The sequence below is a fragment of the Myotis yumanensis genome, unplaced genomic scaffold (genome assembly GCF_028538775.1).
Source record: "Myotis yumanensis isolate MYYU_CA2020_CCGP unplaced genomic scaffold, mMyoYum1.0.hap1 SCAF_9, whole genome shotgun sequence".
NCBI lineage: Eukaryota > Metazoa > Chordata > Mammalia > Chiroptera > Vespertilionidae > Myotis > Myotis yumanensis.
The window spans coordinates 27,791,918-27,816,627 of record NW_027223760.1 but is presented as its reverse complement, the minus strand read 5'-3'; the positions used below and the strand labels follow the sequence as shown (position 1 = coordinate 27,816,627).

At 53.0% G+C, this 24,710-nt stretch overlaps 2 protein-coding genes across 5 annotated transcripts in view; one reads left to right on the top strand and one right to left on the bottom strand.

The window, feature by feature from the left end:
- Positions 1-13,423, top strand: part of LOC139016219 (solute carrier family 23 member 1-like) — a 25,302-nt gene extending 11,879 nt beyond the window's left edge. For 3 of the 4 annotated variants that reach the window (XM_070423951.1, XM_070423950.1, XM_070423952.1), the window contains 8 exons: positions 2,709-2,890; positions 4,297-4,417; positions 5,432-5,588; positions 6,571-6,824; positions 7,715-7,879; positions 8,270-8,378; positions 8,474-8,569; positions 10,729-13,423. In XM_070423951.1, the coding sequence (XP_070280052.1) occupies positions 2,709-2,890; positions 4,297-4,417; positions 5,432-5,588; positions 6,571-6,824; positions 7,715-7,879; positions 8,270-8,378; positions 8,474-8,569; positions 10,729-10,985 (1,341 nt within the window). In that variant the 3' untranslated portion in view covers positions 10,986-13,423. The remainder of the gene's footprint in view (positions 1-2,708; positions 2,891-4,296; positions 4,418-5,431; positions 5,589-6,570; positions 6,825-7,714; positions 7,880-8,269; positions 8,379-8,473; positions 8,570-10,728) is intronic. The other variant, XM_070423953.1, reaches the window with a different exon arrangement.
- On the bottom strand, positions 12,221-24,710 carry STRA8 (stimulated by retinoic acid 8). The gene is made up of 8 exons (XM_070423956.1): positions 24,501-24,710; positions 23,193-23,268; positions 22,557-22,641; positions 21,489-21,710; positions 20,391-20,676; positions 16,986-17,050; positions 15,800-15,911; positions 12,221-12,795 (listed from the first exon to the last, which is right to left on the bottom strand). Exons 1-8 carry the CDS (start codon positions 24,708-24,710, stop codon positions 12,721-12,723), a joined length of 1,131 nt encoding a protein of 376 aa, XP_070280057.1. The 3' UTR covers positions 12,221-12,720.

Genomic DNA, 24,710 nt, shown 5'->3' with positions numbered 1-24,710 from the left:
CATCTGCTAGTGGGGGCTGTCCGCTCAGTCTGCCCACCTTGGACCGGTGTGCTGTGTGCTTCTCCACTGTAAAACCTGACACCTGCTTGATTCAGGTGTATCGTCAGGGGAAAGGAGCCGCTGGCCTAACGTGCACTCTGCAGCTCGGCCAGGCTCCAGGTGGGCGGATCTAAGCAATCGATACTCAGGATTCTCGGCAGAGAGTTCAGCCACACCCCCAGGGACAGTCAACCAGGTAGTTTCCAGATCTCCCCTGGTGGCTGGTGGGTGGGGTACTATCTGAGAGAATAAAGGTCACTTCAGATTCCTGGGAAGCTCCCCGCTGACCTGAAACACCTCGGCCTGGAGCTGGGCCCGGGGTCACCCCCGGCAGAGCAGGAGCAGGCTTACCCAAGCACCCCACGATGGTGGGGCTCCAGTACAAAGTCTGTTTGGGCCTGAACGTGACCCCACGGATTGCCCCACTTATTGCAGGCTCACTGGAACCGAACCAGGGACATTCCTGAACTGAGCAGTCTGTTCCCTAGATATCCCTGGGAGCCAGGCCAGGAAGCCTGACACCAGCATCTTGCAGCCCACCCCCATCCATGTTCAGTACCCGCCCCCCCCCCCCCCCCCCAGCCTCATGGCTGCATCCGGGGTCACATCCCCTGTACCCAAAGCATAAAGGAAGAGGGACGTCAGAGGAGGGACATGGTACAGGATCCCTATTCTTACCCACATTTGACCTACGAGAAGGAGTCCAGTGGTTCTCAACCTTCCTAATGCCGCGACCCTTTCATACAGTTCCTTATGTTGTGGTGACACCCAATGTCATTGTTACAAATTGAACATAATTAAAGCATAGTGATTAATCACAAAAACAATATGTAATTATATATGTGTTTTCCGATGGTCTTAGGCGACCCCTGTGAAAGGGTCGTTCGACCCCCAAAGGGGTCGCGACCCACAGGTTGAGAACCGCTGGAATAGACTCTATCGCTTATTCCCACATCGCCTCCCAGTGTTCAACACAATGAGCCCCAACCCGGAGTCCCATCTCCGGTACTTTAGCTCCATCTGCTGGTTCCACGCTTTTCACCAATGCTATAAACCGGACAATGTTCCACCTCCTTTTATTAATTGTTTGATAGATTGGTTTTACTCGCTAGGCCAGCCTATTGGAATTTAAGGCGGCTTCTCCGTGTTTCACTGCGTTATTCTTGTCCACACGCGTCTCAAATCTTGAAATCGCTGAGGGTCGGCAGACCACCTGTGCATCACAATCCCAGCCACAAGAGCGAGGCGAGTACAGGGCCAATAGGGATGCCATTACCTGCCGGGGCCTGAGAAGTACGGAGAGGTGAAACTGAGCTGTGATTCTGTTTTAAGGACATGGTGGTAGCAGGAAAAGTAGAAAACGGGGAAAAGATGACAAGGTCAGCTTTTAAAATCAGACCCGTTTTAGCCTCACCTTCCAGGGTCATGGTAGTTTCTATGTATAGTCTTAGGCTGCTAAGCGAAATGAATGACAGCAATGGACAGGTGGGGTACATTAGGATTACTGTCCTATCGTAAGGTGCTCACACTCCCCATAAAGTATTTTAAAGTCATTTGAAACTGAACTTGGATTAGCCGTAAATGTATATTACATACTCTAGGGCCATGGTCGGCAAACTGCGGCTCTCGAGCCACATGCGGCTCTTTGGCCCCTTGAATGTGGCTCTTCCTAAGCCTTAGGAGTACCCTAATTAAGTTAATAACAATGTACCTACCTATATAGTTTAAGTTTAAAAAATTTGGCTCTCAAAAGAAATTTCAATCGTACTGTTGATATTTGGCTCTGTTGACTAATGAGTTTGCCAGCCACTGCTCTAGGGCAACCACCTAAAAAGAAAGTTTAAAAAGAAGAGAAAATGCTAAGAAAGGAGATAAAATGGAATCAAATAAATGCCCAGTTAAAACCACAAAAGGCAGGCCAAGCTGGTGTGGCTCAGTGGTTGAGTGTCGACCTATGACCCAGGAAGTCACAGTTCGATTCCCGGTCAGGGCACGTGCCCAAATTGCAGACTGGATCCCCAATGTGGGATGTGCAGGAGGCAGCCAATCAGTGATTCTCTCTCATCATTTATGTTTCTAGCGCTCTCTCCCCCACTCCCTTCCTCTCTGAAATCAATAAAAATATATATTTTTAAAGAGTCATTATCATCATCAATGATCAATAAATACTTTTGTTTTTTTAATCCTCACCTGAGGATATTTTTCCACTGATTTTTAGAGAGAGTGGAAGGGATGGAGGAGAGAGAAAGAGAGAAACATTGATGTGAGACACATCACTTGGTTGCCTCCCACATGCTCCCTGACCTGGGCTGGGTGATAGAGCCTGCAACTGAGGTACATGCCCTTGACCGGGAATCGAACCCGTGACCCTTCAGGTCCTCGGGCCGACACTCTAACCACTGAGAAAACTGGCTAGGGCAACAAATGCTTTCGAAGGCTACTTCCTGAGAAGGTTCGTACCAAGTGAAAATGTCCAACAGCCAGTCCAGAGCTAGAGAGAGGAGTGAGCTCAGAGTTCTCCTTCCCTCGGCGCCTCTGGGGTCCCGCTTTGCCCCTGCACTGCCTCTGACTATAGCACCCAGGGGTGACCAGCCGGAGCAGTGGCCTGGCTGGGCTGGGGCCCACCCTCTGCTGCAGGCTCCCAGATGCCTGAGCTGCCCGCTCTTCAGTTGCAGGGCGTCATCATGGCCGCTTCCTGCTTCCAGATGTTCCTGGGCTTCTCGGGACTGGTTGGCTACCTCATGCGCTTCATTGGCCCCTTGACCATTGCTCCGACCATCGCCCTGGTGGCCCTGCCTCTCTTCGACTCTGCAGGCAATGATGCCGGGGCCCACTGGGGGATCGCCGCCATGTAAGTCCTCTCCCGGGAGGGAGAGCCGTCTGAGTTCTCTTTGGTGGAGAATGACTCAGCAAGAATACTAAGAGTCCTGGATATTGGCCAACTCTGTGCTTTTCAAATATTTCCAAGAACATTACGGTGCCTTGAAAAGCAGTGAGATTGCTGCTTATAATTTACCAGTGGCCGGGTGCATGGATTCGTGCACATTGAAAGGAAATTAATTAGAAGGTGGCCGGCAGGGTAGGACTGGATGAGATGGGCTGGCCACGCCCTGGAGCCGACCTCCCGTGGTCCCACCTGGGCCGGTGCCACAGCTCAAAGGGCGTCTGCGGAGTGAGCGGAGTCCCTCCTACAGGTGGGGTCCCCCAGCCTGGTCTGTGGGGATAGGGCCAAAACCTGCTCTCCAACATCCCTGAGGGGTCCCAGAGTGCGAGAGGGCACTCTGCAAAGTTGCTGTTGTACAGGGTGTGGAACGCAAACGTGCAGTAAACCAGATTCGGGGCCGACAGTGCCCCAGCAACAACATAACCCACAGCCGAAGGTGGAATCACACGGCCCCTCCAGGAATCAGGCTCCCTCCTCTCTGGTTCCAGGGTGCGTCACCCGAGAACTGCCACTGCCAAGTCACTGCAGCTCAGCAGCTCCTGCGTTGAGCGTCTGCCCCCTGGTGGTCAGTGCACGTCATACCTACCGGACAGTTAGACTGTCGGACGGTCGCTTAGCCTTTTATATATATGTATATAGATTATTACTGCTATTTACTGTCGTTAGTACACACAGACTATGGGGTAACCACAGGCAGTGAAGAATAAAGTACTTTGTGTGGGGTTCACAGTAAGTGGATACCACCAGTTCTCTGCCTACTAGGTTCTCATTGAGCAATTGTTTGTAAACCCCTGGCACTTGGGAAGGGAGCAAAGCATGGCCTCACATTATAGTGTGGGTGAGAGAAGACTGGAGCCAGGAGACAGTGATGGGAGGGAGAATGCCGGGCATGTTCAGGGAGGGGTGGTGACACCAGCTCAGGGCATCAGGATGGCTTCCTGGACAGAGGCCCCCGCATGCAAACAGAGCTCTGAAGGGCTTGAGTATGATGCTGGACATTACCGTTGGCTCTGCCCGCTGTGGTCTGACCACAGCACCTGCAGAATGACCTGGGAGAGAAGCCGGTCTCAGACCCTGGCCTCGTGGGCTCCAACTGCTGGGTCCATTCAGCTGCCACCCACAGGGAATGCCACCCCCGCCCCCCACTTCCCACTAGTTCTCTGGGAACAGCCCTCCTTCCCAGAGCCGGCAGGACGCTGCCTGGGCTGCAGAGCAGGGCCTGGCTGGGACCCTCCCCCGGGGGCTCAGCGTCCTGGACCCTCGCTCAGGGCGGCCCCAGCTTCCAGGTGGGGTGTGGCATGTTTCTGTTTCAGGACCATCTTCCTCATCATGCTGTTTTCTCAATACCTGAAGCACATCCCAGTGCCTGTGCCCCTTTATGGACGACAGGAGAAGTGTCACACGGCTAGCGTCCACCTGTTTCAGCTCTTCCCTGTAAGGACTCCCCACCCTCTTCCATTCTGAGTTGACTCACCTGGAGAGTGAGGGGCAGTATCTTGTACTCCAGATGGCCCCCGAATCAGATGCTCCCCCATCTGCAGTGGCCTCCCCTCCGTGACCTTCCTGAGTCCACCTGTGGTCTGTGGGAACGCTCCCTGGCCGTTGGGGTAATGCCATTCCAGGGCTCCTTTCAGTGCTTCTCTCCTAGGAGCAGAGAATCCTGCCCTGGGCGCTGCTCTGGGCACCGGGGTGGGACAGCCTCCTCCTGTTCCGAGGCCACTCACAGCGAGATCCTGGGGAGACAGCCAGGCTCACGGCTAATTATATAAAACTAAGGGACAAGATGCTTAGATCAGGTCCTTTCTCAGTGGCTCATGGGTAATTCCAGTGCCCCGTGATGACGATGGCACCCCCCTTTGCAGAGCCTTCTCTGTGGAATGTGCACCACACCGTCAAGTATATGCAGCTGTCCATCACGCAGGTGTTTTCAGGTTTACCTGACTGTGAACTGCACTTCACATTGTGAGACGATACCTCCATGTAGTGATCTCATTGATCCTTCAACGCCCCTGCAGGCCAGTGGTTCCAAAATGTAGTGTGCATATGAGTCACTTGAAATGAAAAATTCAGCCACCAGGAATGAAAAGTCGTATATCTGAGGACCTGCTGTAAAAACGCCTGCTTCAGGCTCCACAGGACAGTGACTGTAACTCCATTGCACAGAGAGCACACTGAGGCTCAGAGGATTTGATCCCAGGTCATGTGACCAGCAAACAGCAGAAAGGGAGACAGACTACGTAATAAGTGCCCGCATTAGTAGACATCCTGCCTCTGACACAAGGGCTCCCCATTGTTTATTTTCTACGCTCCGCTCTGTGAATGTGCGGATTGTCCGCAGCACAGCTGATTCCTGTTGTCCCTGGAAGGGCCTTCGGGGAGGGGTGGCAAGGGCGGGAGCGGCGGGGGAGGGGGGCAGCTAGTGGTGAAGGCACTTCCTTCCTCTGGCAGGTGCTGCTGGCGCTCTGCATCTCCTGGCTCCTGTGCTTCGCGCTCACGGAGACCAACATCCTCCCCTCCGCCCCCACCGCCTACGGGTACCTGGCCCGCACAGACACCAAAGGCGACGTCCTGAGCCAAGCCCCTTGGTTCCGCTTCCCTTACCCAGGTAATGAGAAGAGGGGACCCTTCTGGCCTGGGGCACGTTTCCCCGGGCTGCCTGTGGGACCCAGGGCATGGGATGGAGAGTTGAATAGGGCTGGGGGTGGGTTTTCCTCCAAGGAATCTGACAATGAGGGACAGGCCTTGGGGAGTCCATGTCGGACCCCAAAGAGAAGGAGACCCCTGGGTTGTCCTAAGAATCCTATGGGGACAGAGAATTGTACCCCTTCCAATGACAAGAACGTGGGGGCACTGGGTATCACCAGGCTAAGGTTGCTGACGGTGGCTCCTGGGGGCAGGTGGGGGACCTAAATCTGTCACCCAATTAATTAGCCTCCTATTTCTACTGTGACAAATTAGCACAAACTTAGTGGCTTCAAACAACCCATATTTATTAGTGTACTGCTGGACAAGACGCTCCCACTCTCGGCCTCCCCCTGACCTGGCCTACATCTCATCCCCCTCCACTGCTCAGAGCCGTGAGCCTGGGAGAGGGGAGAGGACAGAGAGGTCCCCACCTCCCAGCCAGACCTGTGGGTCTCCTCTCGGATTCGCTAGATCCCACACAAGGGAGGCCTGGGACTGAATGAGAACATGTTGGGGGAGACAAGTTCAAGGCCATCCCTTAGCCACTTCTGGTCTGCTTTCCCCACAGTTCTTGGCTCAGGGCCTATGAATAATCAGGTTCCACGGGGCTGCCCTGGCCTGAGTAAGACTCTCATCTTCCAAATGCTTTGAGGCCTTTCTGGGGAGACACCCCATTGCTGGCTCTTTTTGTGCACAGTGACCTCGAGGTCGGCATGTCTGCCCCGCCCCGAGGAGAAAGGATAGGGCAGGAGTCTGAGGCAAAGCTGCTGGACTGTTATGGGGTTGAAGACATGCTGCCCGGTCTTCAAAGCCTTCCAGGGACCCCTCCGGCAGAGACATTAATTGGGGTTCAGCACCCTGTTATCTTCTGGATTAACATTCCCTCTGCATTGCATTTTCAGGACAGTGGGGTCTCCCCACCATCAGCCTGGCTGGGGTCTTTGGGTTCATCGCCGGGGTGATCGCCTCCATCGTGGAATCAGTAGGCGATTATTATGCCTGTGCCCGGCTGGTGGGGGCCCCGCCCCCTCCAAAGCATGCCATCAACCGCGGCATTGGCATTGAGGGCCTCGGCTGTCTGCTGGCAGGGGCCTGGGGCACAGGGAACGGCACCACCTCCTACAGCGAGAACGTGGGGGCACTGGGCATCACCAAGGTAAGGCTGCTGACGGTGGCTCCTGGGGGCAGATGGGGGACCTAAATCTGTCACTCAATGTATTAGTCACCTATTTCTGCTATAACAGATGAACACAAACTTGGTGATTACAAACAACCCAAATTTACATTACTGATCCGGAGGCCGAAAGGCTGGCATGGTCTCATGGGGGTGAGATAGAGGTGTTGGCAGTGCGGTGTTCCTTCCTGGAGGCTCCAGAGGAGCAGCCACCGCCTGGCTTTGCCCATCAGCTAGAGGCCCTTCACATGCCTGGGCTATGGTTCCCCATCCCCCACCGTCCAGGCCAGCCATGCTGCCTCTCTCCGGCCTCTCTGCCAAGTCACATCTCCCTGCAACCACAGCCAGGAAAGGCGCTCTGCTTATCAGGACCCCTGTGATTATCAGGCCTCCCTGCATCACTCAGCATACTCTCCATCTCAAAACCTTCGACGTCATCACATCTGCAAAGCCCCTTTTGCCCTGCAAGGTGACATATGCACAGGTTTGAGGATTAGGACGGGATCCTTCGAAGGACCATCCTTCCGCTTACCACACTTGCCCTTCTTGGCTGTGGCCATTCCACAGGCAGAAGGCCTCTGCTGGCACCCGTAGGAGTCAGTGGCTTTGTGAACCCTGGAGAAGTGCCTCACTGTCTGAAATTTGGGTGGGAGGCCACTTACCTCTGGCCCAGCCTGGGTTAGGCCTCCAGACCTGAGTCTTCAGCTGCCACCTGGTTACACCCCCATCTTTCCATGTGAGAGCAGAGGGGGGCCACTCTGGGGTTAGGTGGTGCTGCTGCTGCTGTGAGTCCCCCGGAGCAGGGTGGAGGCCCCGGTGCCATGGGGCCCGGCTGGTGCTGAGCTCCGCCTCCCATCTCCCGGATGCCTCAGGTGGGGAGCAGGATGGTGATTGTCGCCTCAGGCTGCGTGCTGCTCCTGATGGGCGTCTTTGGGAAGATCGGGGCTGCGTTTGCCACCATCCCGACCCCCGTGATCGGAGGCATGTTCATCGTGATGTTCGGGATCATCGCAGCCGTGGGGATTTCCAATCTGCAGGTAAGCCGGGCGCCCGTGGGAATGCAGCAGCGTGTCCCACCCTGGAAGGAGCCCACAGGATTGAGATGAGTGGAACAGGGCCAGGGAAGGGGAAGAGGGGGGATTCTTGGTCCCAGTAACCACACTGGCCCCCAATGGAAGAAAGAAATAGAAGCACCCCAAACCAGAAATTGTATCAGTTTGAATTGGATTACCCAAACCACTGAGCTCCCAAGGTCAAGTGGGAATTGGAGCTTGGCTTGTCCACTGGGAGCATGTGTTGCTGAGTTCAGCCTCCTGCCCCCACACCTATGGTGGCGGTGGGAGGAAGGGGCATTTGGAGGGGGCGTCAGCTGGGTGTGCAGCCACAGCACTGGCGTCTCCGGGTGGCCGGGGCCTCTCTCCCTGCAGCACGTGGACATGAACTCGTCCAGGAACCTCTTTGTCTTTGGCTTCTCCATCTACTGTGGGCTCACCATTCCAAACTGGGTGAACAAGAACTCGGACCTGCTCCAGACAGGTGACTCGTCAGCCTCAGGACCGTGACCACTCCAGGGGCCGGGCCAGCGGGCCCTCGCCCCCTGGGAATCCTCATCACTTTTATCTCCACTCCAGGGATTCTCCAGCTGGACCAGGTCATCCAGGTGCTGCTGACCACGGGCATGTTTGTCGGTGGATTTCTGGCCTTCCTCCTGGACAACACCATCCCTGGTAGGGCTCCCTTTGCGCTGTAAGCTAGCTGTTCTGGTAGGTGGCCAGCATGTGGGCCACTCGCCTTGTTTCTCCAGCACTGATTACCAGGTCAGGCTGGCCACAGCCTGCATGGGCCATGGGTCTGGGTGGGGCATATGGGTCTGTATTAGCTTTCTTGGGGGCTTAAACAACCACAATGTATTTTCTCACAGTCTGGAGCCTGGAAATCTGAGATCCAGGTGTTGGCAGGGTTGGTTTCTCCTGAGGCCCCTCTCCTAGGCTTGCAAACGGCTGCCTTCTCACTGTGTCCTCACTTGCCCTTTCCTCTGTGGGTGTGCATCCCCCGGATCTCTCTCTGTGTCCTAGTCTCCTCTTCTTATAAAGACACCCATCAGATTAGACTAGGGCCCATCCCAAAGCCCCCCTCCTTAACTTAGTCGTCTCTTAAAAGCTCCTTTCTCCAAATACAATCATTAGGGCTTCAACATAGTTTTTTTGGGGGACACAGTTCAGCCCATCACAGGGCTCTAAGGTGATAAATACACCAGAAGCAAAAAGAAAAAGACATAGGCCCGGCTCTCTTAGAGCCTGCAATCTAATTGACAAGGGAGAGAATGCAGGTATCCATTCATTCATTCACTCATTCACTAATATCTATTTATATAAAAGCCTAAGCGACCGGTTGGGCTAACCGTCCGGTAGCTATGATGCACACTGACCACCAGGGGGCAGATGCTCAATGCAGGAGCTGCTGAGCAACAGCAACTTTGCAGAATGCCTTCTCCCACTCCGGGACCCCTCAGGGAATATTGGATTGCCAGTTTCAGCCTGATCCCTGCAGGCCAGGCCAAGGGACCCCACCAGTGCACAAATCCATGCACCAGGCCTCTAGTTTTTAATAGAAACCCCTTGAGCACTTGTGTTCCTGGTGCTATGTACAGGCATACCCTGTTTTATTGCACTTCACTTTATTGTGCTTCACAGATATTATGTTGTTTTTTTAAACAAACTTCACCAGCACAAAGATTATGACTCACTTTATTACAATACTTCAGTGATGGCGAACCTATGACACGCGTGTCAGAGGTGACACGCGAACTCATATTTTTGGTTGATTTTTCTTTGTTAAATGGCATTTAAATATACAAAATAAATATCAAAAACATAAATCTTTGTTTTACTATGGTTGCAAATATCAAAACATTTCTATATGTGACACGGCACCAGAGTTAAGTTAGGGTTTTTCAAAATGCTGACACGCCGAGCTCAAAAGGTTCGCCATCACTGCAATACTTGCTTCTTTCCGGTGGTCCGGAACTGAGAATATGAAGAGCAGAAAGACATGCCCCCTGCCTCCCAGAAACCCACTGGCTACTGTGGGAGGGTCAAGAAAGCAGGCAATTGCCATCGGAGGTGATAAGTATGATGATGAGCCAACTGGGTCTCTAAGTGCTGAGGGTGTGGAAGGTGGAGAGCGCAGAGCTACCATCATCGATGGCTTCCCATGCTCCCTTCTTTTCTTTTTAAAAAAATATTTTCATTGATTTCAGAGAGGAAGGGAGGGAGAGAGAGAGAGAGAGAGAGAGAGAGAGAGAGAAAAAGAGAGAGAGAAACATCAATGATGAGAGAGAATCATTGATCAGCTGCCTCCTGCACACCCGACCCTGGGGATCAAGCTGCAACCCAGGCATGTGCCCTGACTGGGAATCGAACTGTGATCTCCTGGTTCATAGGTTGACGACACTCAACCACTGAGCCGCTCCGGCTGGGCCCCCACGCTCCTTTCTTGGCCCTCCCACAGCCTCTTGCAAGGACCTCTGTGATAGCATCTGCTTCTATTCTCTTTTCCGCATTCCTGTCTCCTCCACGTGTAAAATGTGTCTGCATTCCAGAAACATTAACATGTGGAAAAGCCAGCCCCAGTGACAGGACAGTGGTTCATAGAAGGTCCTGCCCGAGTTCTGCACGGTCAGCCCCACCTGGGGCTCAGGGATGCCTGAGGAGCCCGGTGGAGCTGAGCTGTGATTCCTGCGATGGGCTTGGCGGCTCTGTTGGCAGGTGGAGGGCGCTGAGAGGAGACCTCATGAGTGCCTGCAAGGGGCACCAGAGGCGCCTTCCAGCTCACCTTCGCCCACTCTCCCTGCGCCCAGTCTTGACTGCTCCCTGTCTCCTCTCAGGAAGTCTGGAGGAGCGAGGCCTCCTGGCATGGAGTCAAGCCCAGGGGTCGGAGGAGACTACGAGGGTCTTGGAGATCTACGCCCTCCCCTGTGGGATTGGCACCAAGTGCTGCACTTCCTCCTGCACCCGGTTCCTGCCCTTCTGGCCCAGGCGGGAACCTGGTGGGAAAGGGGAGAGGGGAGTGAGTCAGCTCACACTCTGCTCCCAGGATTTCTCAGGAGAGCGCCTGCAGGGTGCCATAGAGACCCGGATGTGAGGCTGTCTCTCTGATGCAGGTCCCCAAGCCGTCTCCACCCCACCCCAACCCAGAATGTGCTGGTCTCCCCGTGCAGCCATGGGTAGGGACCACACCCTCCTGAGCACCCCCAGCGTCCCATACACTGTGGCAGCCGAATACACAGTCGGTGAAGACCATGACAAGCATGCTGTGACCTGGCACTCCGTCCCTGCGGCCTGGACTCAGGCTGCATCCTTCCCTGGCTCCAGCCCTGATGTCTGTCATGGAAACCAGTGTAGCCTGATGTCCATCCCCATCGAAACTCCCGCAGTCTGCATGTTCTTAGGACATTTTGATGCCTTGGGAGAAGAAGCCTCGGGTGGAGCAGGGGACGGAGATGGGGCTGTTGGCTGAAAGAACAGGTCTCTTCCCAAAGAGGCAGGTGGCCCTGCTGGCCCCTCCAGGCCCTCCCCTCTGTGCCCTGCAGTTTGCAAACAGTCAGGTGCCAACAAAGCTGCAAGCCCTGCACCCCCCAGTGGGCGTCCTTGGGGTTGCCTCCTGCATCACAGGACGGTGAGCGGTGAGAGCTGGGCTGTGGAGCAGACAGATGAAACAGCCTTCAGTAGAGGGGAGCTACTGTCGCTAAAATGTGTAAACTGTAAAGATCCAGGCAAACCCATCCCCATTCTCTCTGTACATTCAGTGGATTCGTCAGGGTTCTCTAGAGAAAACAAGTCAACAGCATGTGTGTGTGTGTGTTCACATACATATATTCACATACCTACATACATATATGTTCACACGCCTATATACATGTGTTAGCTATGTACTATATATGCACATAATGGGTGTACACACACACACATGAGAGAGAGAGAGAGTCTTTAAGCCAAAGGCTCCTGGATTGTGGAGGCTGGCAAGTCCAAAATCTGCAGGGTAGACCCCAGTAGGCTGGGAGAGTTGCAGCCTGAGTCTCTGAGGGCTGTCATTGGCAGAATTCCTTCTCCCTTAAGTCTTTTCTTTTGGTCTAGTCGGTCCTTCAACTGATTAGACAAGGCCCACCACATTAGGGCGAGTAACCTGCTTTACTCAAAGTCTACTGATTTACATGTTCATTACATCAAAAATACCGTCATAGAAGCATCTAGAATAATGTTTGACAAAATATCACTCCCAGTGTACATGCCCAGGGACATGATACACTCTCTGTCCAGGAGCCTCGCTGGAAAGCGCTGGGACCTGGCGTGGCCTCCGTTCAGGGGTCTTTATCACCAGAAGAAGCAGGTGTCGCTGGTCCCACCCTGACTGGTGTCCTGTAGCACTCGTTTGGGGTCAGCACTATTCCGGGCTCCCAGAGCATGCAGGATGAACGGGTGGTCCCCAGAACTCTCCAGAACCCCACAGAACAACAACCTGAACCCAGAGTGCACGGAAAGTACCCAGGATTCTGGCACCTCCACAGACGGGTGCTGCCTGTCCTCCTCGGGGAAGGCCCAGGGCCTGCGCCTCAGCGGCGCCCGGCACCACCCCGCCCAAAGGAGCAGAGGGGGAGCAGGTGTGTCCCCTGCAGGACAGCCCCTTCACCAAACAACCCTGAAAGACCAACACAGAGCCACGCTGCTCGTAATGCTTTATAATAATCAAAACGAAAACCATCAACATGCTTCTGGGAGAGTCCATCCAAAATATCCCAGAAGGCCGAGGCGGGTGCAACGGGCATTCAAACTTGAAACTGTCCACTTCCTTCATTGCCTCCCCTCCCAGCCCTTCTGCACTACAGATCTTCATCATCAAAGGTCTCCAAGCACTGCAGCATCAACAGCTCGTCGTCTATGGGAAGGTCTGCTTCCTGCAACACACAGGGTGGAAGAGGATTGATATTTTTTTAAGGATTCCTGGCCCTGGGCGACAGCCAGATTGGGGGGCGAGGAGGCTCCTCCACGGTAGGCGTGCCCCGCCCCCTCAGTCTCTACCCACATCTTTTCAGCTGCATCTTCACCCCCAGCTTACGGCCAGGAAGTAAGGGCAGTGGGGGGGAGGTCCCATGTCCATTTTACTCTTTGACCACAAAAAAGGCTTTTCCTGGATACTGCAGACTGGCTTCTTTCCTATCCTGGGGAATTCCGGGAGCCCAGAAGAGAGACAGGCGAAGTCTCATTCAAATGCTTATCAATAGAGGACTTTGAATTACACCGTGACGCATCTACCAATGGAACACCATGATTCAAAAAAAGGAATGTAATCGCTCTCTATCTGTGGGACGTACTAATTTAAAAGGGCAAGAGCGCCCTGGCTGGTGTAGCTCAATTGGTTGAGCATCGTCCCATGAACCAAAAAGTTGCTGGTTCCATTCCTAGGTTTCGGACTCCATCCCCGGTGCGGGGCATGCAGGAGGCAGCCAATTAGTGTTTGATGTTTCTCTCTCACATCGCTGTTTCTCTCTCTTCCTCCCTCTCCCTTCCTCTCTCTTTCTCTCTCTCTAAATAAATAAATAAATAAATAAAAGTCAAAAATATTTTTTTTTAAAAAGGACAAGATGCAAAGCAAGGTGCACAGCAGACCACCATTTGTGTTTGAAAGAATTCATAAACATTGGATGGCTGTTCAAGGAACTGGTCGTGGTGGTTGCCTTTGAGGCAGGGCTGGGTCGTAACCTAGGGGCGCTGGACGGAATGACACTGTTTTCCTGGTGTGCCTTTTGGTAACTTGAAGTTGAACACGGGTGCGCTGTTAGGAGATCGTTTTTTTCAAGAAGCAGCACCATGTCTGTTTAGTAAGTTCCTCATTCCCTTTACAAGGACCCCAGCCAACCTCTCCGAATCCCCCGTCACTTCTCCCTCTGAGAGTATGTCCCCGGGTTTTTGCACGTGCTGCCTCTCCCCACCCCAGCAGGAAATGACCCCTGTCCTCTGTTAGCCCTGCTGGTCTGGGGTTGATCCCCTGGGGCCGTGGGAAGCATCCCCCAGGTAACCATCTCATGAATGGGGAACCTGGTCCCAGGGTGACAGCCAGATTGGGGGATGAGCCTGCAGATGAAGCCTTTCCAGCTCAGGAGAAGGGTCCTCATTCCCGTGCTCTCCTGAGGGGGGCGGGTGCACGGGGAGCCAGCACCCCATGGGGGATCCGGTGGTCAGAGGAAGATCACCCGGGCCCCTTGTTCAGGGTGAAGGCAACGGCAAAGGTTGAGAAAAGAAGGAGTCGGAGTAAAGGGGATGCAAGGGGTGCAGACACTCAGGTCTGTCACACAAAGTGCTCGAATAATGTTCAAAATGTTCTAGTTCCTTAAGCCCCTGAAAAGGGCGTCTGAGGCATGTGAAGCTGCAGGTTTGCAAAAGCAACAGCTGTGAGAGGTGTTTTCAGGAATTGGGGTGCTGCAGTGTGTGGACTAGTGTTCCCCCAAGTTCTTGTCCACCTTATTTGGAAAGAGGGTCTTTGCAATTATGATGAGTTAAGGGTCTTGAGATGAACTCATCCTGGACTCGGGGTGGCCCCCAATCCCAATGACTGGCGTCCTTATAAGAAGATGAGAGGGACCGAGAGGCACAGAAGAAGGGCTCGTGAAGGCAGCGGCAGCGGCTGAAGGGATGCAGCTGCCCGCCGAGGAGTGCGAGGGCTGCGGCCGCCAGAAGCGAGGACCAGGTGTGGCGGGATTCCCCCCTCCAGCTTCCAGAGACGATGGCATGCCCTGCCTGCACGTCCATTTGCCTTCTGGCCTCCAGAATGAGGGGTTGTGCACCACCGAGCTGGTGCTAGTGTGTGGCACCAACAATGAAGTGTCACTCGGCCACTTCCCACAGAGCCCACGGGGGGATGGATGGGGAGAGAATGGAAGTTCCCTCTTCACACCAGCAGCTCTGAAGGCCCCAGGCCTCCTGCACCAGAACCTCCAGGGCAAGCATGTCAAACTCACGGCCCGTGGGCCGCATGCCTTGTTTATTTGGCCCATGTTAGCCTTTGAGTTTGACATGCTTGCTCTAGAGTAACCTGTTCAAAATACAGATTCCTGGGGTCCCACCTCGAAGCACTGAGTGAGCACCTTGGAGGTTGGGGCCCCAAGAGCCCGCATTTCCAAGATGCTCTCCAGGTGATCCCAGTTTGAGCGCCTCTGCTTTGTGCGGCTACTCCCTCCCCTGCTTGCTCTTCCTTTTCTGCCCCCAGTGCAGCAAGGAGGCAGGGAGAGCAAAGACTGTCCCACTAATGCGTTCCCACCGGGGCTCCGTGGGAAAAGGGCCATGCTACTCCTCAGCCTGTTGAAAAGCTGTCCTGGTTATTTTTACACAGACATTCTCATTATTACTGCTTACCTTTTAAGACAAACAATTGTAGTTCTTCTAAATTAGTACAGCAAAGCTATGGCTATGACGCTTCATGGCTCAGGCATAAACTCCTCCCCCCAAGGAAGCTTCCAGAATATACCTCTTAACCAAGACCTGTGCTACTTATGTCATTACAAGTTCCACCGCCAGAAATTAACATCTTCCCAAAGCTGAGAGCAAATATCTCCCGGGTCTGGATGGGGAAACAGCCCTGCCTCTTGGCAAGGAGTCAAGGAGTCAAGGAGTCACAGGACATTTAGGAATTCCTGGGACGAGCCAGGCCCTGGGACCTGGTCGCTACATCAGGGTCTGCCCTAAAGGGCATCCCTCTCTCTCCCCTCAGTTTCCCCGACGTCTACCATCCCACAGGCTGCCTTAGGCTGAAGTCGAGCATCCATGGAGCAGGCCACAGAGAATGAGAGAGCGTCCCCACCTGGCCTTGTGGTGTGATCCGGGTGAGATCTAGCTCCCCTCAAGGGACCTGGATCCTGAGGATGGAGGGGATGGGGCGGAGGTCTCCCACTCCGCCCGTCCTACCTGCTTCTCTTGAGTGTGGACACAGCAGAGGTCTTCAAAGAAGTCGATGATCTGCGTGTAGAGCTGAAACTTTTCTTCCGGGTTCTCTGGGTTGCAGCTGGCGAACAGAGAACTGACGGCAGAGAAGGAGAGAAACCGCCAATGTTTTGAATCCTACTCTTTGACCTCTGCTCGTACCCCCTAAAAACTCGGATGATGGTGTGAACCAAGCACTTTCAAACACCCAGCTGAGTCCTCAGAGAGCCAGGAGTCCTTCTTGGAAGGTTTACATCGCCTCAGCTCAATATCGCGTCTGGCACCGGCTGGGAAAGTGAGACAATGGGGGGACTGACTCCCGGGTCCTAACGTAGGGCCCTGAGCTATGGCCTCGGGAACAGAGGAACAAGATGTCCTCTGTCCCTAAGAGTCGACCTCTACAGCGATGCCCCACGGCTCTGGCCCACCTGCGGGCACATCGCACACTTGAGTTCAGTCCCTTCAGATGCCTCCACCCAGGAGGTCTCAGGGGAACACGGATGCAGAGAAAAGGCCTATTTTGCAGAGTCCTTTCCCCTGCCTTCCTGGGACAAGGAGAGAGCCAACGCCCAGGGACCCAGAGCAAAGAGGCCAGGAGTCACGCCAGGACAGCTGGCATTTTGACCTCACATTCCAGCCAGCTGGGAACCTTCTGGCAGCAGCCCCCACCTTTCCCAGGCAAAGTAGAAAAAAGATTTTTTATTGAGTTCAGAGAGGAAAGGAGAGGGACATGCGGCCTGTTTCCATGTTGGCTCAGTTTCTCAGGGCCAGGCCCCCCGCCCGCCTCTCAGGTCAGACCGAGGGCTGTAACCTGCCCGTGGCCACCTCATCCTGGGAAAACAGGGCAACATGGACAATCTGGAGTTGATAACCTGTGTGTCAGCCCTGGGCCAGGATGGAAGAATTTTCTGCGCAGAAGAACCCCAGACAACACTGTCCCCAGGGCAATGGCACAATCCTAGGACCAGCCCGTTCGAATCACAGGAAAAAGTGGATCCCCAAAAATTCCCACTGCATTATGCACCCCTCTGAAGGGTTGCAGGGGAGGCCCCTAAACATCCCAGCAGGGGTACCCCCACATACACATGCACATACTCACACATGTATGTACATACATGCACACACAATACACACATGTACACACACACACCATCTCATACCCTGTCCTCACCTGGAGCTAGACGCCTCACTTTTATCCAGGAAACATGCCACATCGTAGGCATCTTCAAAAAGGAGCTGAAAGAAAGCACAGAACAGTTTGACCTTTGCCCTGGGCTGCTGCAGGATGAGGAGCAAGACTGCCTCTCTTTCCCCCTCGGCTCCGAAGGGCGAGCCCATGAAAGCTGGGCCCAATCAGACTCTCAGGGTCTCTGCTTGGTGACCTTCCCAGGAGGGGAATATGAAGCTCTTGCCCGCCCAGAACAAACTGCCGACCCCAGAGGGAGGTGCTGGGGACGGTGGTTTCCTCTTTCTAAAGAAGACGGTGTGAGATGCAGCAGCCAGATCTGAGCCTCAGTTTACCTGGAGGAGGGCTCGTCTACACCTTTGCAGGTGCAGAGCCCATTTGAGCCATAACTCGGCTCTGGAGTTAGGCTGCAGGAGAGCCAACACCCAGCCCTGCCACTCAGTAAGCTGCACAGAAGAACCCCAGACAACACTGTCCCCAGGGCAATGGCACAATCCTAGGACCAGCCCACTTCGAATCACAGGAAAAAGTGGATCCCCAAGAATTCCCACTGAATTATGCACCCCTCTGAAGGGCTGCAGGGGAGGCTCCTAAACATCCCAGCAGGGGTACCCCCACATACACACACAAGACAAGTGACCTCAGACAAGTGACCTCATCTCTCGAATCCTCCACAGTGCCTACTCATAGGGTTTTGCAAGGATTAAATAAGAACTGTGTGAGGCACCAGGCACATCATGGCTCAAACATATTAGCTATTATTTTTTAAAATATATTTTTATTGATTTCAGAGAAGAAGGGAGAGGGAGACAGAGATAGACACATCAGTGGTGAGAGAGAATCATTGATTGGCTGCCTCCTGCATGGCCCCTACTGGTGATCGAGCCCACAACCCAGGCATGTGCCCTTGACCGGAATTGAACCTGGGACCCTTCAGTCCGCAGGCTCTATCCACTGAGCCAAACTGGCGAGGGCCATATTAGCTACTATTGAATATTGTCTGCTTTTTAAAAGAAATACATGTTTGTCGTGAAAATAGTAACTGATAGAAAAAATAAAAATCACCCAGAAACAATCCCACCTGGAGAGGCCCATCGTTAACATAGTGACTTCTTTCCCTCAGTCCTTCCCCTGGGCATATTACGGCATATATCCCCAACTTGGGAATCTTGCTATTTAGACAGTTTTTGGTCCCGCTTCTCCTTAACTTGTTGAAGAATATTAAATATTCCACAGGAACGTGATATACACTTAAGATTGCCAGATTTAGCAAATAAACATACAGGATACTTTGTTAAATTTGAATTTTAGATGAACTATTGCATGGAACCTTCTCACACGCACAATTTTGCTGCCGGGCTGTTTTATCCAGCACCGGTCACAGAGGCAGCCCCCAGAGAGGAGGGGGGGTTCTCCGCCCGGGGTTGTGTCTGCCCTTCGACTCCTCAGACAATGTGCTTCCCCTGAACCGAACCCCTTGGGACTCTGGCCTTGTGGATGGCCCCCTCCTGGTTTTCTAGACATTTCCTGTGCCCTCTTTTAGCTATCCCTTTGGTCATCTCCAACAGGATCTGGGGAGGGTCAGGGAGCTCCCGTGTCCATCAGCCTAGAGGCCCTTCACCTCTGTGTGCCTCCCCCCGGGCCGGGGGCAGGGGCCCAGGACCTAAATCCCTGCCCTCAGCCAGTTTGCCCACTGAAGTTGCAGGCCACACGCTGCCCCCACCAGGCAACCCCCTCACAAGCCAGCCGGGGAGGGGCACAGGCAGGCCCCACCGCCCTTCTGGAGCACCCAGCACCCGGCCCTCCCCCCCCCCCCCCCCCCCGCCCCCGACCCGGAGTCCAGGCCTGGCTCCGAACACAGCTGTTCCACAGCCAGATGGACCAGGAGCTGCAACTACTTTAGAAGCCACAGGAACAGTGGCTCTGTCTCTATGTGGGACGTAACTGCTCCTTGTTCTGCTGGCCTTGTCACCCAGTCCTGGGTTGGCCAAAGCCAACTTCACTGAATGGTAGCAATGCTCTTTGGGGTGAGAACTGACACTCCTCCCAGAGATTGGGCCTGGCTGGTCTAAATGCAATCTGATCTTGATTATGCAGGTCATTGGCTCAGTAATCTGTCAATCTGGCCAAATCTGGCCAATGAGAGAGAAGACGTTTGATGGGAATTTCTGGAAAAGTTCTTCCTTGATCCTTGAGAAGCAGCCACAGGACATCTTTCCCTCTCTAACCTGATAGAGAGGAATGACAGCTCGATTGCTGTGGGAGTCAGAGAGGCAGGGACAGTGGGGAGGACAGGGAAGGTGAGAAACCAGCCTTAAGCTGAAGCAGAGCAGAGAGACAAACCGAGTCCATGGTAACATCACTGAGACGCTGACCAGACCCCGCCCTGCCTTGGGACCTCCCAGGGTGTGAGCAGTCCATTTCTTCAGGGTTTAAGGAGCCAGGAACTTGCAGATAAAAAGCCCAGCTGATACAACCATCTAAGGCAGTGGTTCTCAACCTTCCTAATGCCTCGACCCTTTAATACAGTTCCTCATGTTGTGGTGACCCCCAATTTTATTGTTACAAATTGAACATAATTAAAGCATAGTGATTAATCACAAAAACAATATGTAATTATATATGTGTTTCCCGATGGTATTAGGCAACCCCTGTGAAAGGGTCGTTCGACCCCCAAAGGGGTCGCAACCCACAGGTTGAGAACTGCTGATCTAAGGCATCTCTTCTTTTTAAAAATTTATTCTTTTTAATTATTATTATGTTTTAATATATATTTGTATTGATATCAAAGAGGGAAAGAGAGACAGAAACATCAATGATGAGAGAGAGTTATTGATCAGCTGCCTCCAGCACACCCCACACTGGGCTAGGAATTGAGCCCGCAACCCGGGCATGTGCACTGACCGGGAATTGAACCGTGACCTCCTAGTTCAGTGATGGCGAACCTATGACACACGTGTCAGGGTGACACTCGAACTCATTTTTTTGGTTGATTTTTCTTTGTTAAGTGGCATTTAAATATATAAAATAAATATCAAAAATATAAGTCTTTGTTTTACTATGGTTGCAAATATAAAAAAATTTCTATATGTGACATGGCATCAGAGTTAAGTTAGGGTTTTTCAAAATGCCGACACGCCGAGCTCAAAAGGTTCGCCATCACTGTCCTAGTTCATAGGTTGATGCTCAACCACTGAACCACTCGGACCAGGCTAAGGCTTCTCTTCTATAACCTCCAGGGAAACAAACCCTAGAATGAGAAATGCTGTTCTGTGGTTGTGGAGATGATGTCAGGAAAATCAGACACTGACCACGTGGGCCAGAATCCGAACAGCTCCTCAGACTTGGCCTGGAGTGACCCCCTCCACTCCACCCCCAGGGACCGCTCACCTCCTCCGGGGTGGACTCGAGCGAGCAGCTGGCCCCTTGGCTGTCGACTCCACTGTCCTTCATGCTGTCCTCGGCACAGGCTGGCTCCTGGGGGACCCCCTCGAGGCCCGCCAGGCCGCTGTGCTTCTGCTCCAAGGCCTGCAGGAGGCTGGCCTTCTTCTCCTCAGAGAGGGTCTGCCACAGGTGGGAGATGGCCGCGGAGACCACGGGCAGGGTCGCCTCCTGGGAGGAGACAGTCCCGTTCCTGGTCAGGAGGTCCATTGTCTGCTTGTAAAAGTTGAGGTACCTGGAGCAGAAACGACAGCATCTCCCAGACCTGAAGGGCCCCCACCCCAGGCCGTCTCCTCGGGACCCCGTGTGGCCCCCTCTCTGTGCTGTGCCAGGGGCTTGGCATTGCTAGTCTCTGGGGGCCCTAGGCCTTGGAGAGCAGATGTCATCTCCGGGGCCATGGAGACAGATTTCTGTTTCACAGCCCTTCCTCGCATCCTCCCAGATCCTGTGCCTTATAGACGAGACGGTGAGAGGCGTGGCTGGTGCAGCTCTCACCCCACAGGAAAACTGCTTAAAATTCTGAGCCCAAGGATGTGCAGACGTGATGTGACACCCGCTTAGACTTGAGGCCTGAGAGTCAGGCTCAGTTGTGGACGGAGCCTCCCATCTATTGAGCCAACGCCCCGGAAGCTGATGTGGCTGTCAAGGGGCTCAGTCCATGGAGGGCGGTGAGTGGCAGTGGAGTCTGAGCCAGCCATTCTCATCTTTCTTACTATAATGCTGCCCCAGACTTTTGGGGGGCGTGGGGTGGGAGGGGGCTCTAGCCCTTATAATCACTATCACCCCCCCTTCCAAAGGTACCCCAAACAAGCACCCGGTCTAAGTAAACACAGTTATGTGCTATGCAAATGTAACTTCAAGACTATTTCTTTAGCTTTTCTGCCAACCGCAACCCCCAGCCCCTCCTGTATGAAAATTCTGAGCATCCACGGCTCAGGGCCTGGCCTGAGCGCTCACTGAGGCTGCAGCGTTGCCCAGCTGAGCCTCGCCCCTTCCCCAACAGGAGCTCCAGCTGTGCACAGAGCCACCTCGCTCAGCTGTTCACACCGTTCAAATTCCATGAGGTCGTGTGGCAAAGTGACTGGGGAGTGTAAGAGCTCCACTTTTTCCTCCTGCTCCTCCTCCTCCTCCTCCTCTTCCTCCTCTCCTTGGTCTTCCTCCTCCTCCTCCTCTTCCTCCTCTTCGTCTTCCTCCTCAGCATCCTTTCCGACTTCCTCAAATGGGTACAAGTTGTCAAAGTCTTCTGGATGAACCTCATTTGGGAGCAGGCTGGTGAGAAAACAGAAACAAGATAACTACAGATTAATGTCCCTCATGAACACTGACACCAAAATTCTTAACAGTCTTCGCAGATATATATGATATATTATATATGATATATATCATACAGGTCATATATTATAACACACTCGCGTGTGTGTTAAAATATTATGGCCAAGTGGGATTTATTCTATGAATGTGAGACAGTTGTTTTAAACTTTGAAAATCTATCCATGTAACTCACCATATCGACAGACTAAAAATCTTATCAATATTTGATTTTAAAATAGTATGATTTTTACAATCTCACTAGGTGCAGAAAAAGCACTTGGCAAAAGTCAACATCCATTCATGATCCAAACTCTCAGAAGTCCACACTGGCTTTTCTTGGCTCCTGTGGAGCTTGGGAATCAGGCTGCGCTTTGGATTCTCCTTGTTTTCATCTGCACCCGCCAATAAGGCCACTAACTGAGTTTGTAAAAGCTATAATACAAAATAAATACTTGATCTCATCTTTCCATAAAATAATGTGCAAAAAAAATTTTTTTAATGGAATGCTATGCTTTGAAATTAACATTGGTTTTTCTTGAGGTGAGACAATATGTATTTTAATTTCCTTTTTAGGGCTTTTCTGTACTTTTGATATTTTCTGTAATAAGCAGAGATTTTTATCATCAGAAAACAAAATCCGAGGCATGTTATAAGGTAAAATAGGAAAGAATTCTCCCCAGCACAAGAGGGTTCTAACCGGTGAGCAGCCCTCCTCTGCTCTTCCCATGCTGCAGCGGAAAGCAGTTTCCGTGACAGCGGATGGCAACACCAGCAGGCCCTGGTGCTCCCAGGGCCGGGTCTTACCTGTGATTTCTGGAGAACATGCTGGCATAGTTTTCCTTGACCTCCTCTAAGCTGTTTGCATTTCCATCCTGCAGTTTGAAGGATTCTGTTGGGGAGTTGAAGGCAAGGGGGAAAGCTGGGCCTTTGTTGAGTCTCTCCTGTCTTTCCAAGGGGATTATGGGGGTCCCTTAGCCCAACCGGGGTCGGTGTTAGGGGGTCAAGAGCCCAGCTGTACCCCTCCTTCCAGATGTGAAGAGAAAGGGCTTCTTGGACTGGCCCATCTCACTCAAGGCATCGAAAGTATCCCTTTCAGAGTTCAGCTTCCACCAGCTCATTAAACTCAAGTTCCCAGCAGCCATCTCTCTTGGTTCCAAACCTAGCGCCAAGGAAGGGAGCCAGGTTCTGACAAACACTGGCCCACGTCTTCTCTGGCCTCTCAAGATGAGATCAGGTGCCTTCAACGGCTGACGACCCTGAGGTCGGGCTGTGAATCTCATTGTGCCCCTGGCCCAAGCCCAGTGCCTACCCAGCACACAGTAGGTACTCAGTAAATATTCATTCACTTCACTTAACCCAATGTCTCTGTTTTTAATAGAAAAACCAACCAGTCTTTCTTCCCCTGGGAGGGCGATGGGGGTGGCCGGTAGGACCTGTTACCTTTCACCTTCAGCAGATTATCCAAGACTTGTTCCTGTTCCTGAATGTGACTCTTCGCCCTATTCAGAACCTGCCACTGAGGACAGAGACAGACAACGCTGACAGGCCGGTCTCCCCCTGCACAGACTGGTTTTGCAGACACAGGAGCCCCTTCCCGGGTCTGAGGCCCCGGGATACAAAACCACCATCCTTCACGTTGTTGATAAAAAGCATAGGAAGTTTGTTCTGATGCGCAGAAGGCACGACGTTTATTTATTTATTTATTTATTTATTTATTTGTGAAGTTTAAGTTGTAATCGGGAAATGTTTCTCAAAATATTCAGAAAAAATTAAGCTGTGTTCAGCAAACTACTAGGGCTGCAAAAAAGGCAAACGACTGCATGTGCTACTTGACGGTGGGATACATGGTGACTTAGAGGCGGCCTGAGTGGATGTCAGCCCCAGGCGGGCAGCAGGCTCCCCATGAACTTCCGCTCACTGGTCACAATGTGCAACCGGCTGGTTAATAGTAAATGTGCGAGTCTAACAATAGTTTTATTTGTTAAATGCATGCACTCCCGTTGATATGAAGACGTAAGTGCTCTGTCAACTTGAACTCTGAATGTCCTGTTCTGCAAGACTAGAATCACAAGCGTTCTTCCCACACTCCCATCCTCCTTCCCTCCCTCCCTCTCTCCCTCCCTTGCTCTCTTCCTTCCTTTACTTTCTTCCTGCTTCAATCTGCCTTCCTTTTTTTTTTTTTTTAAATATTGTATCTTTATTATCTAGGGCCCCCAAATTATTACTAAAGTCAAAATGATAACTGTGAGATTATTAAAAAACAAGAACTGCTAAATACTGTTTATTACTCTGACCACTGATGGCTGTCAGGAGCGACACACTCATCAGGTATGTATGTTGAGGGGATGCAGCTGTGCTGGGCCTGGGGGGAACAGGTAACCAGCCCTGCTTTCAGGGTGCTGACATCCTATCAGGGGAGACAGGCACGGAAACAACTACTGGTAACACAAACTAGCATTCAGCAAGTGCTGACAAGGGGTAGAAACGAAGGACCATGGGACCACACGGGAGGAGGGAGTGATTCCACCTGCAGGGACTGACGGGCCTCGTGGAGCAGGGCACGGAGCACAGCCAGACAGCAGCCGGCGCAGCGCAATGCGGTGTCCACAGCTGACCGCTGACCCACACAGGCAGGCCCCAGCCCTCAGGGGTAGGAATGGGGGGAGGAGCATCTCCAGGCCCTTCCCCACCTGCTCCACAGCCCCTCCACCTATAGGACCTTCCCTCCCCATGCTCAGGTCCTCCTACCTTCGAGGCTGTGAAGTCAGACTGCTGGTAGACGATTCTCCGGAGGTTACCGAAGAGCTTTGTCAGGGTGGCTCGGTGGCGAGCCTGGGACAGGCGTCTGCGGGCCACCCGAGGCTCCAGCTTCTGCGCCTGCGCCTGCGCCTGCACCTGTGCCAGGGGCCAGGGTGCCGCTTCGTGACTGGGGTCTCTGCCTTCTCCACTGGTCGCCAT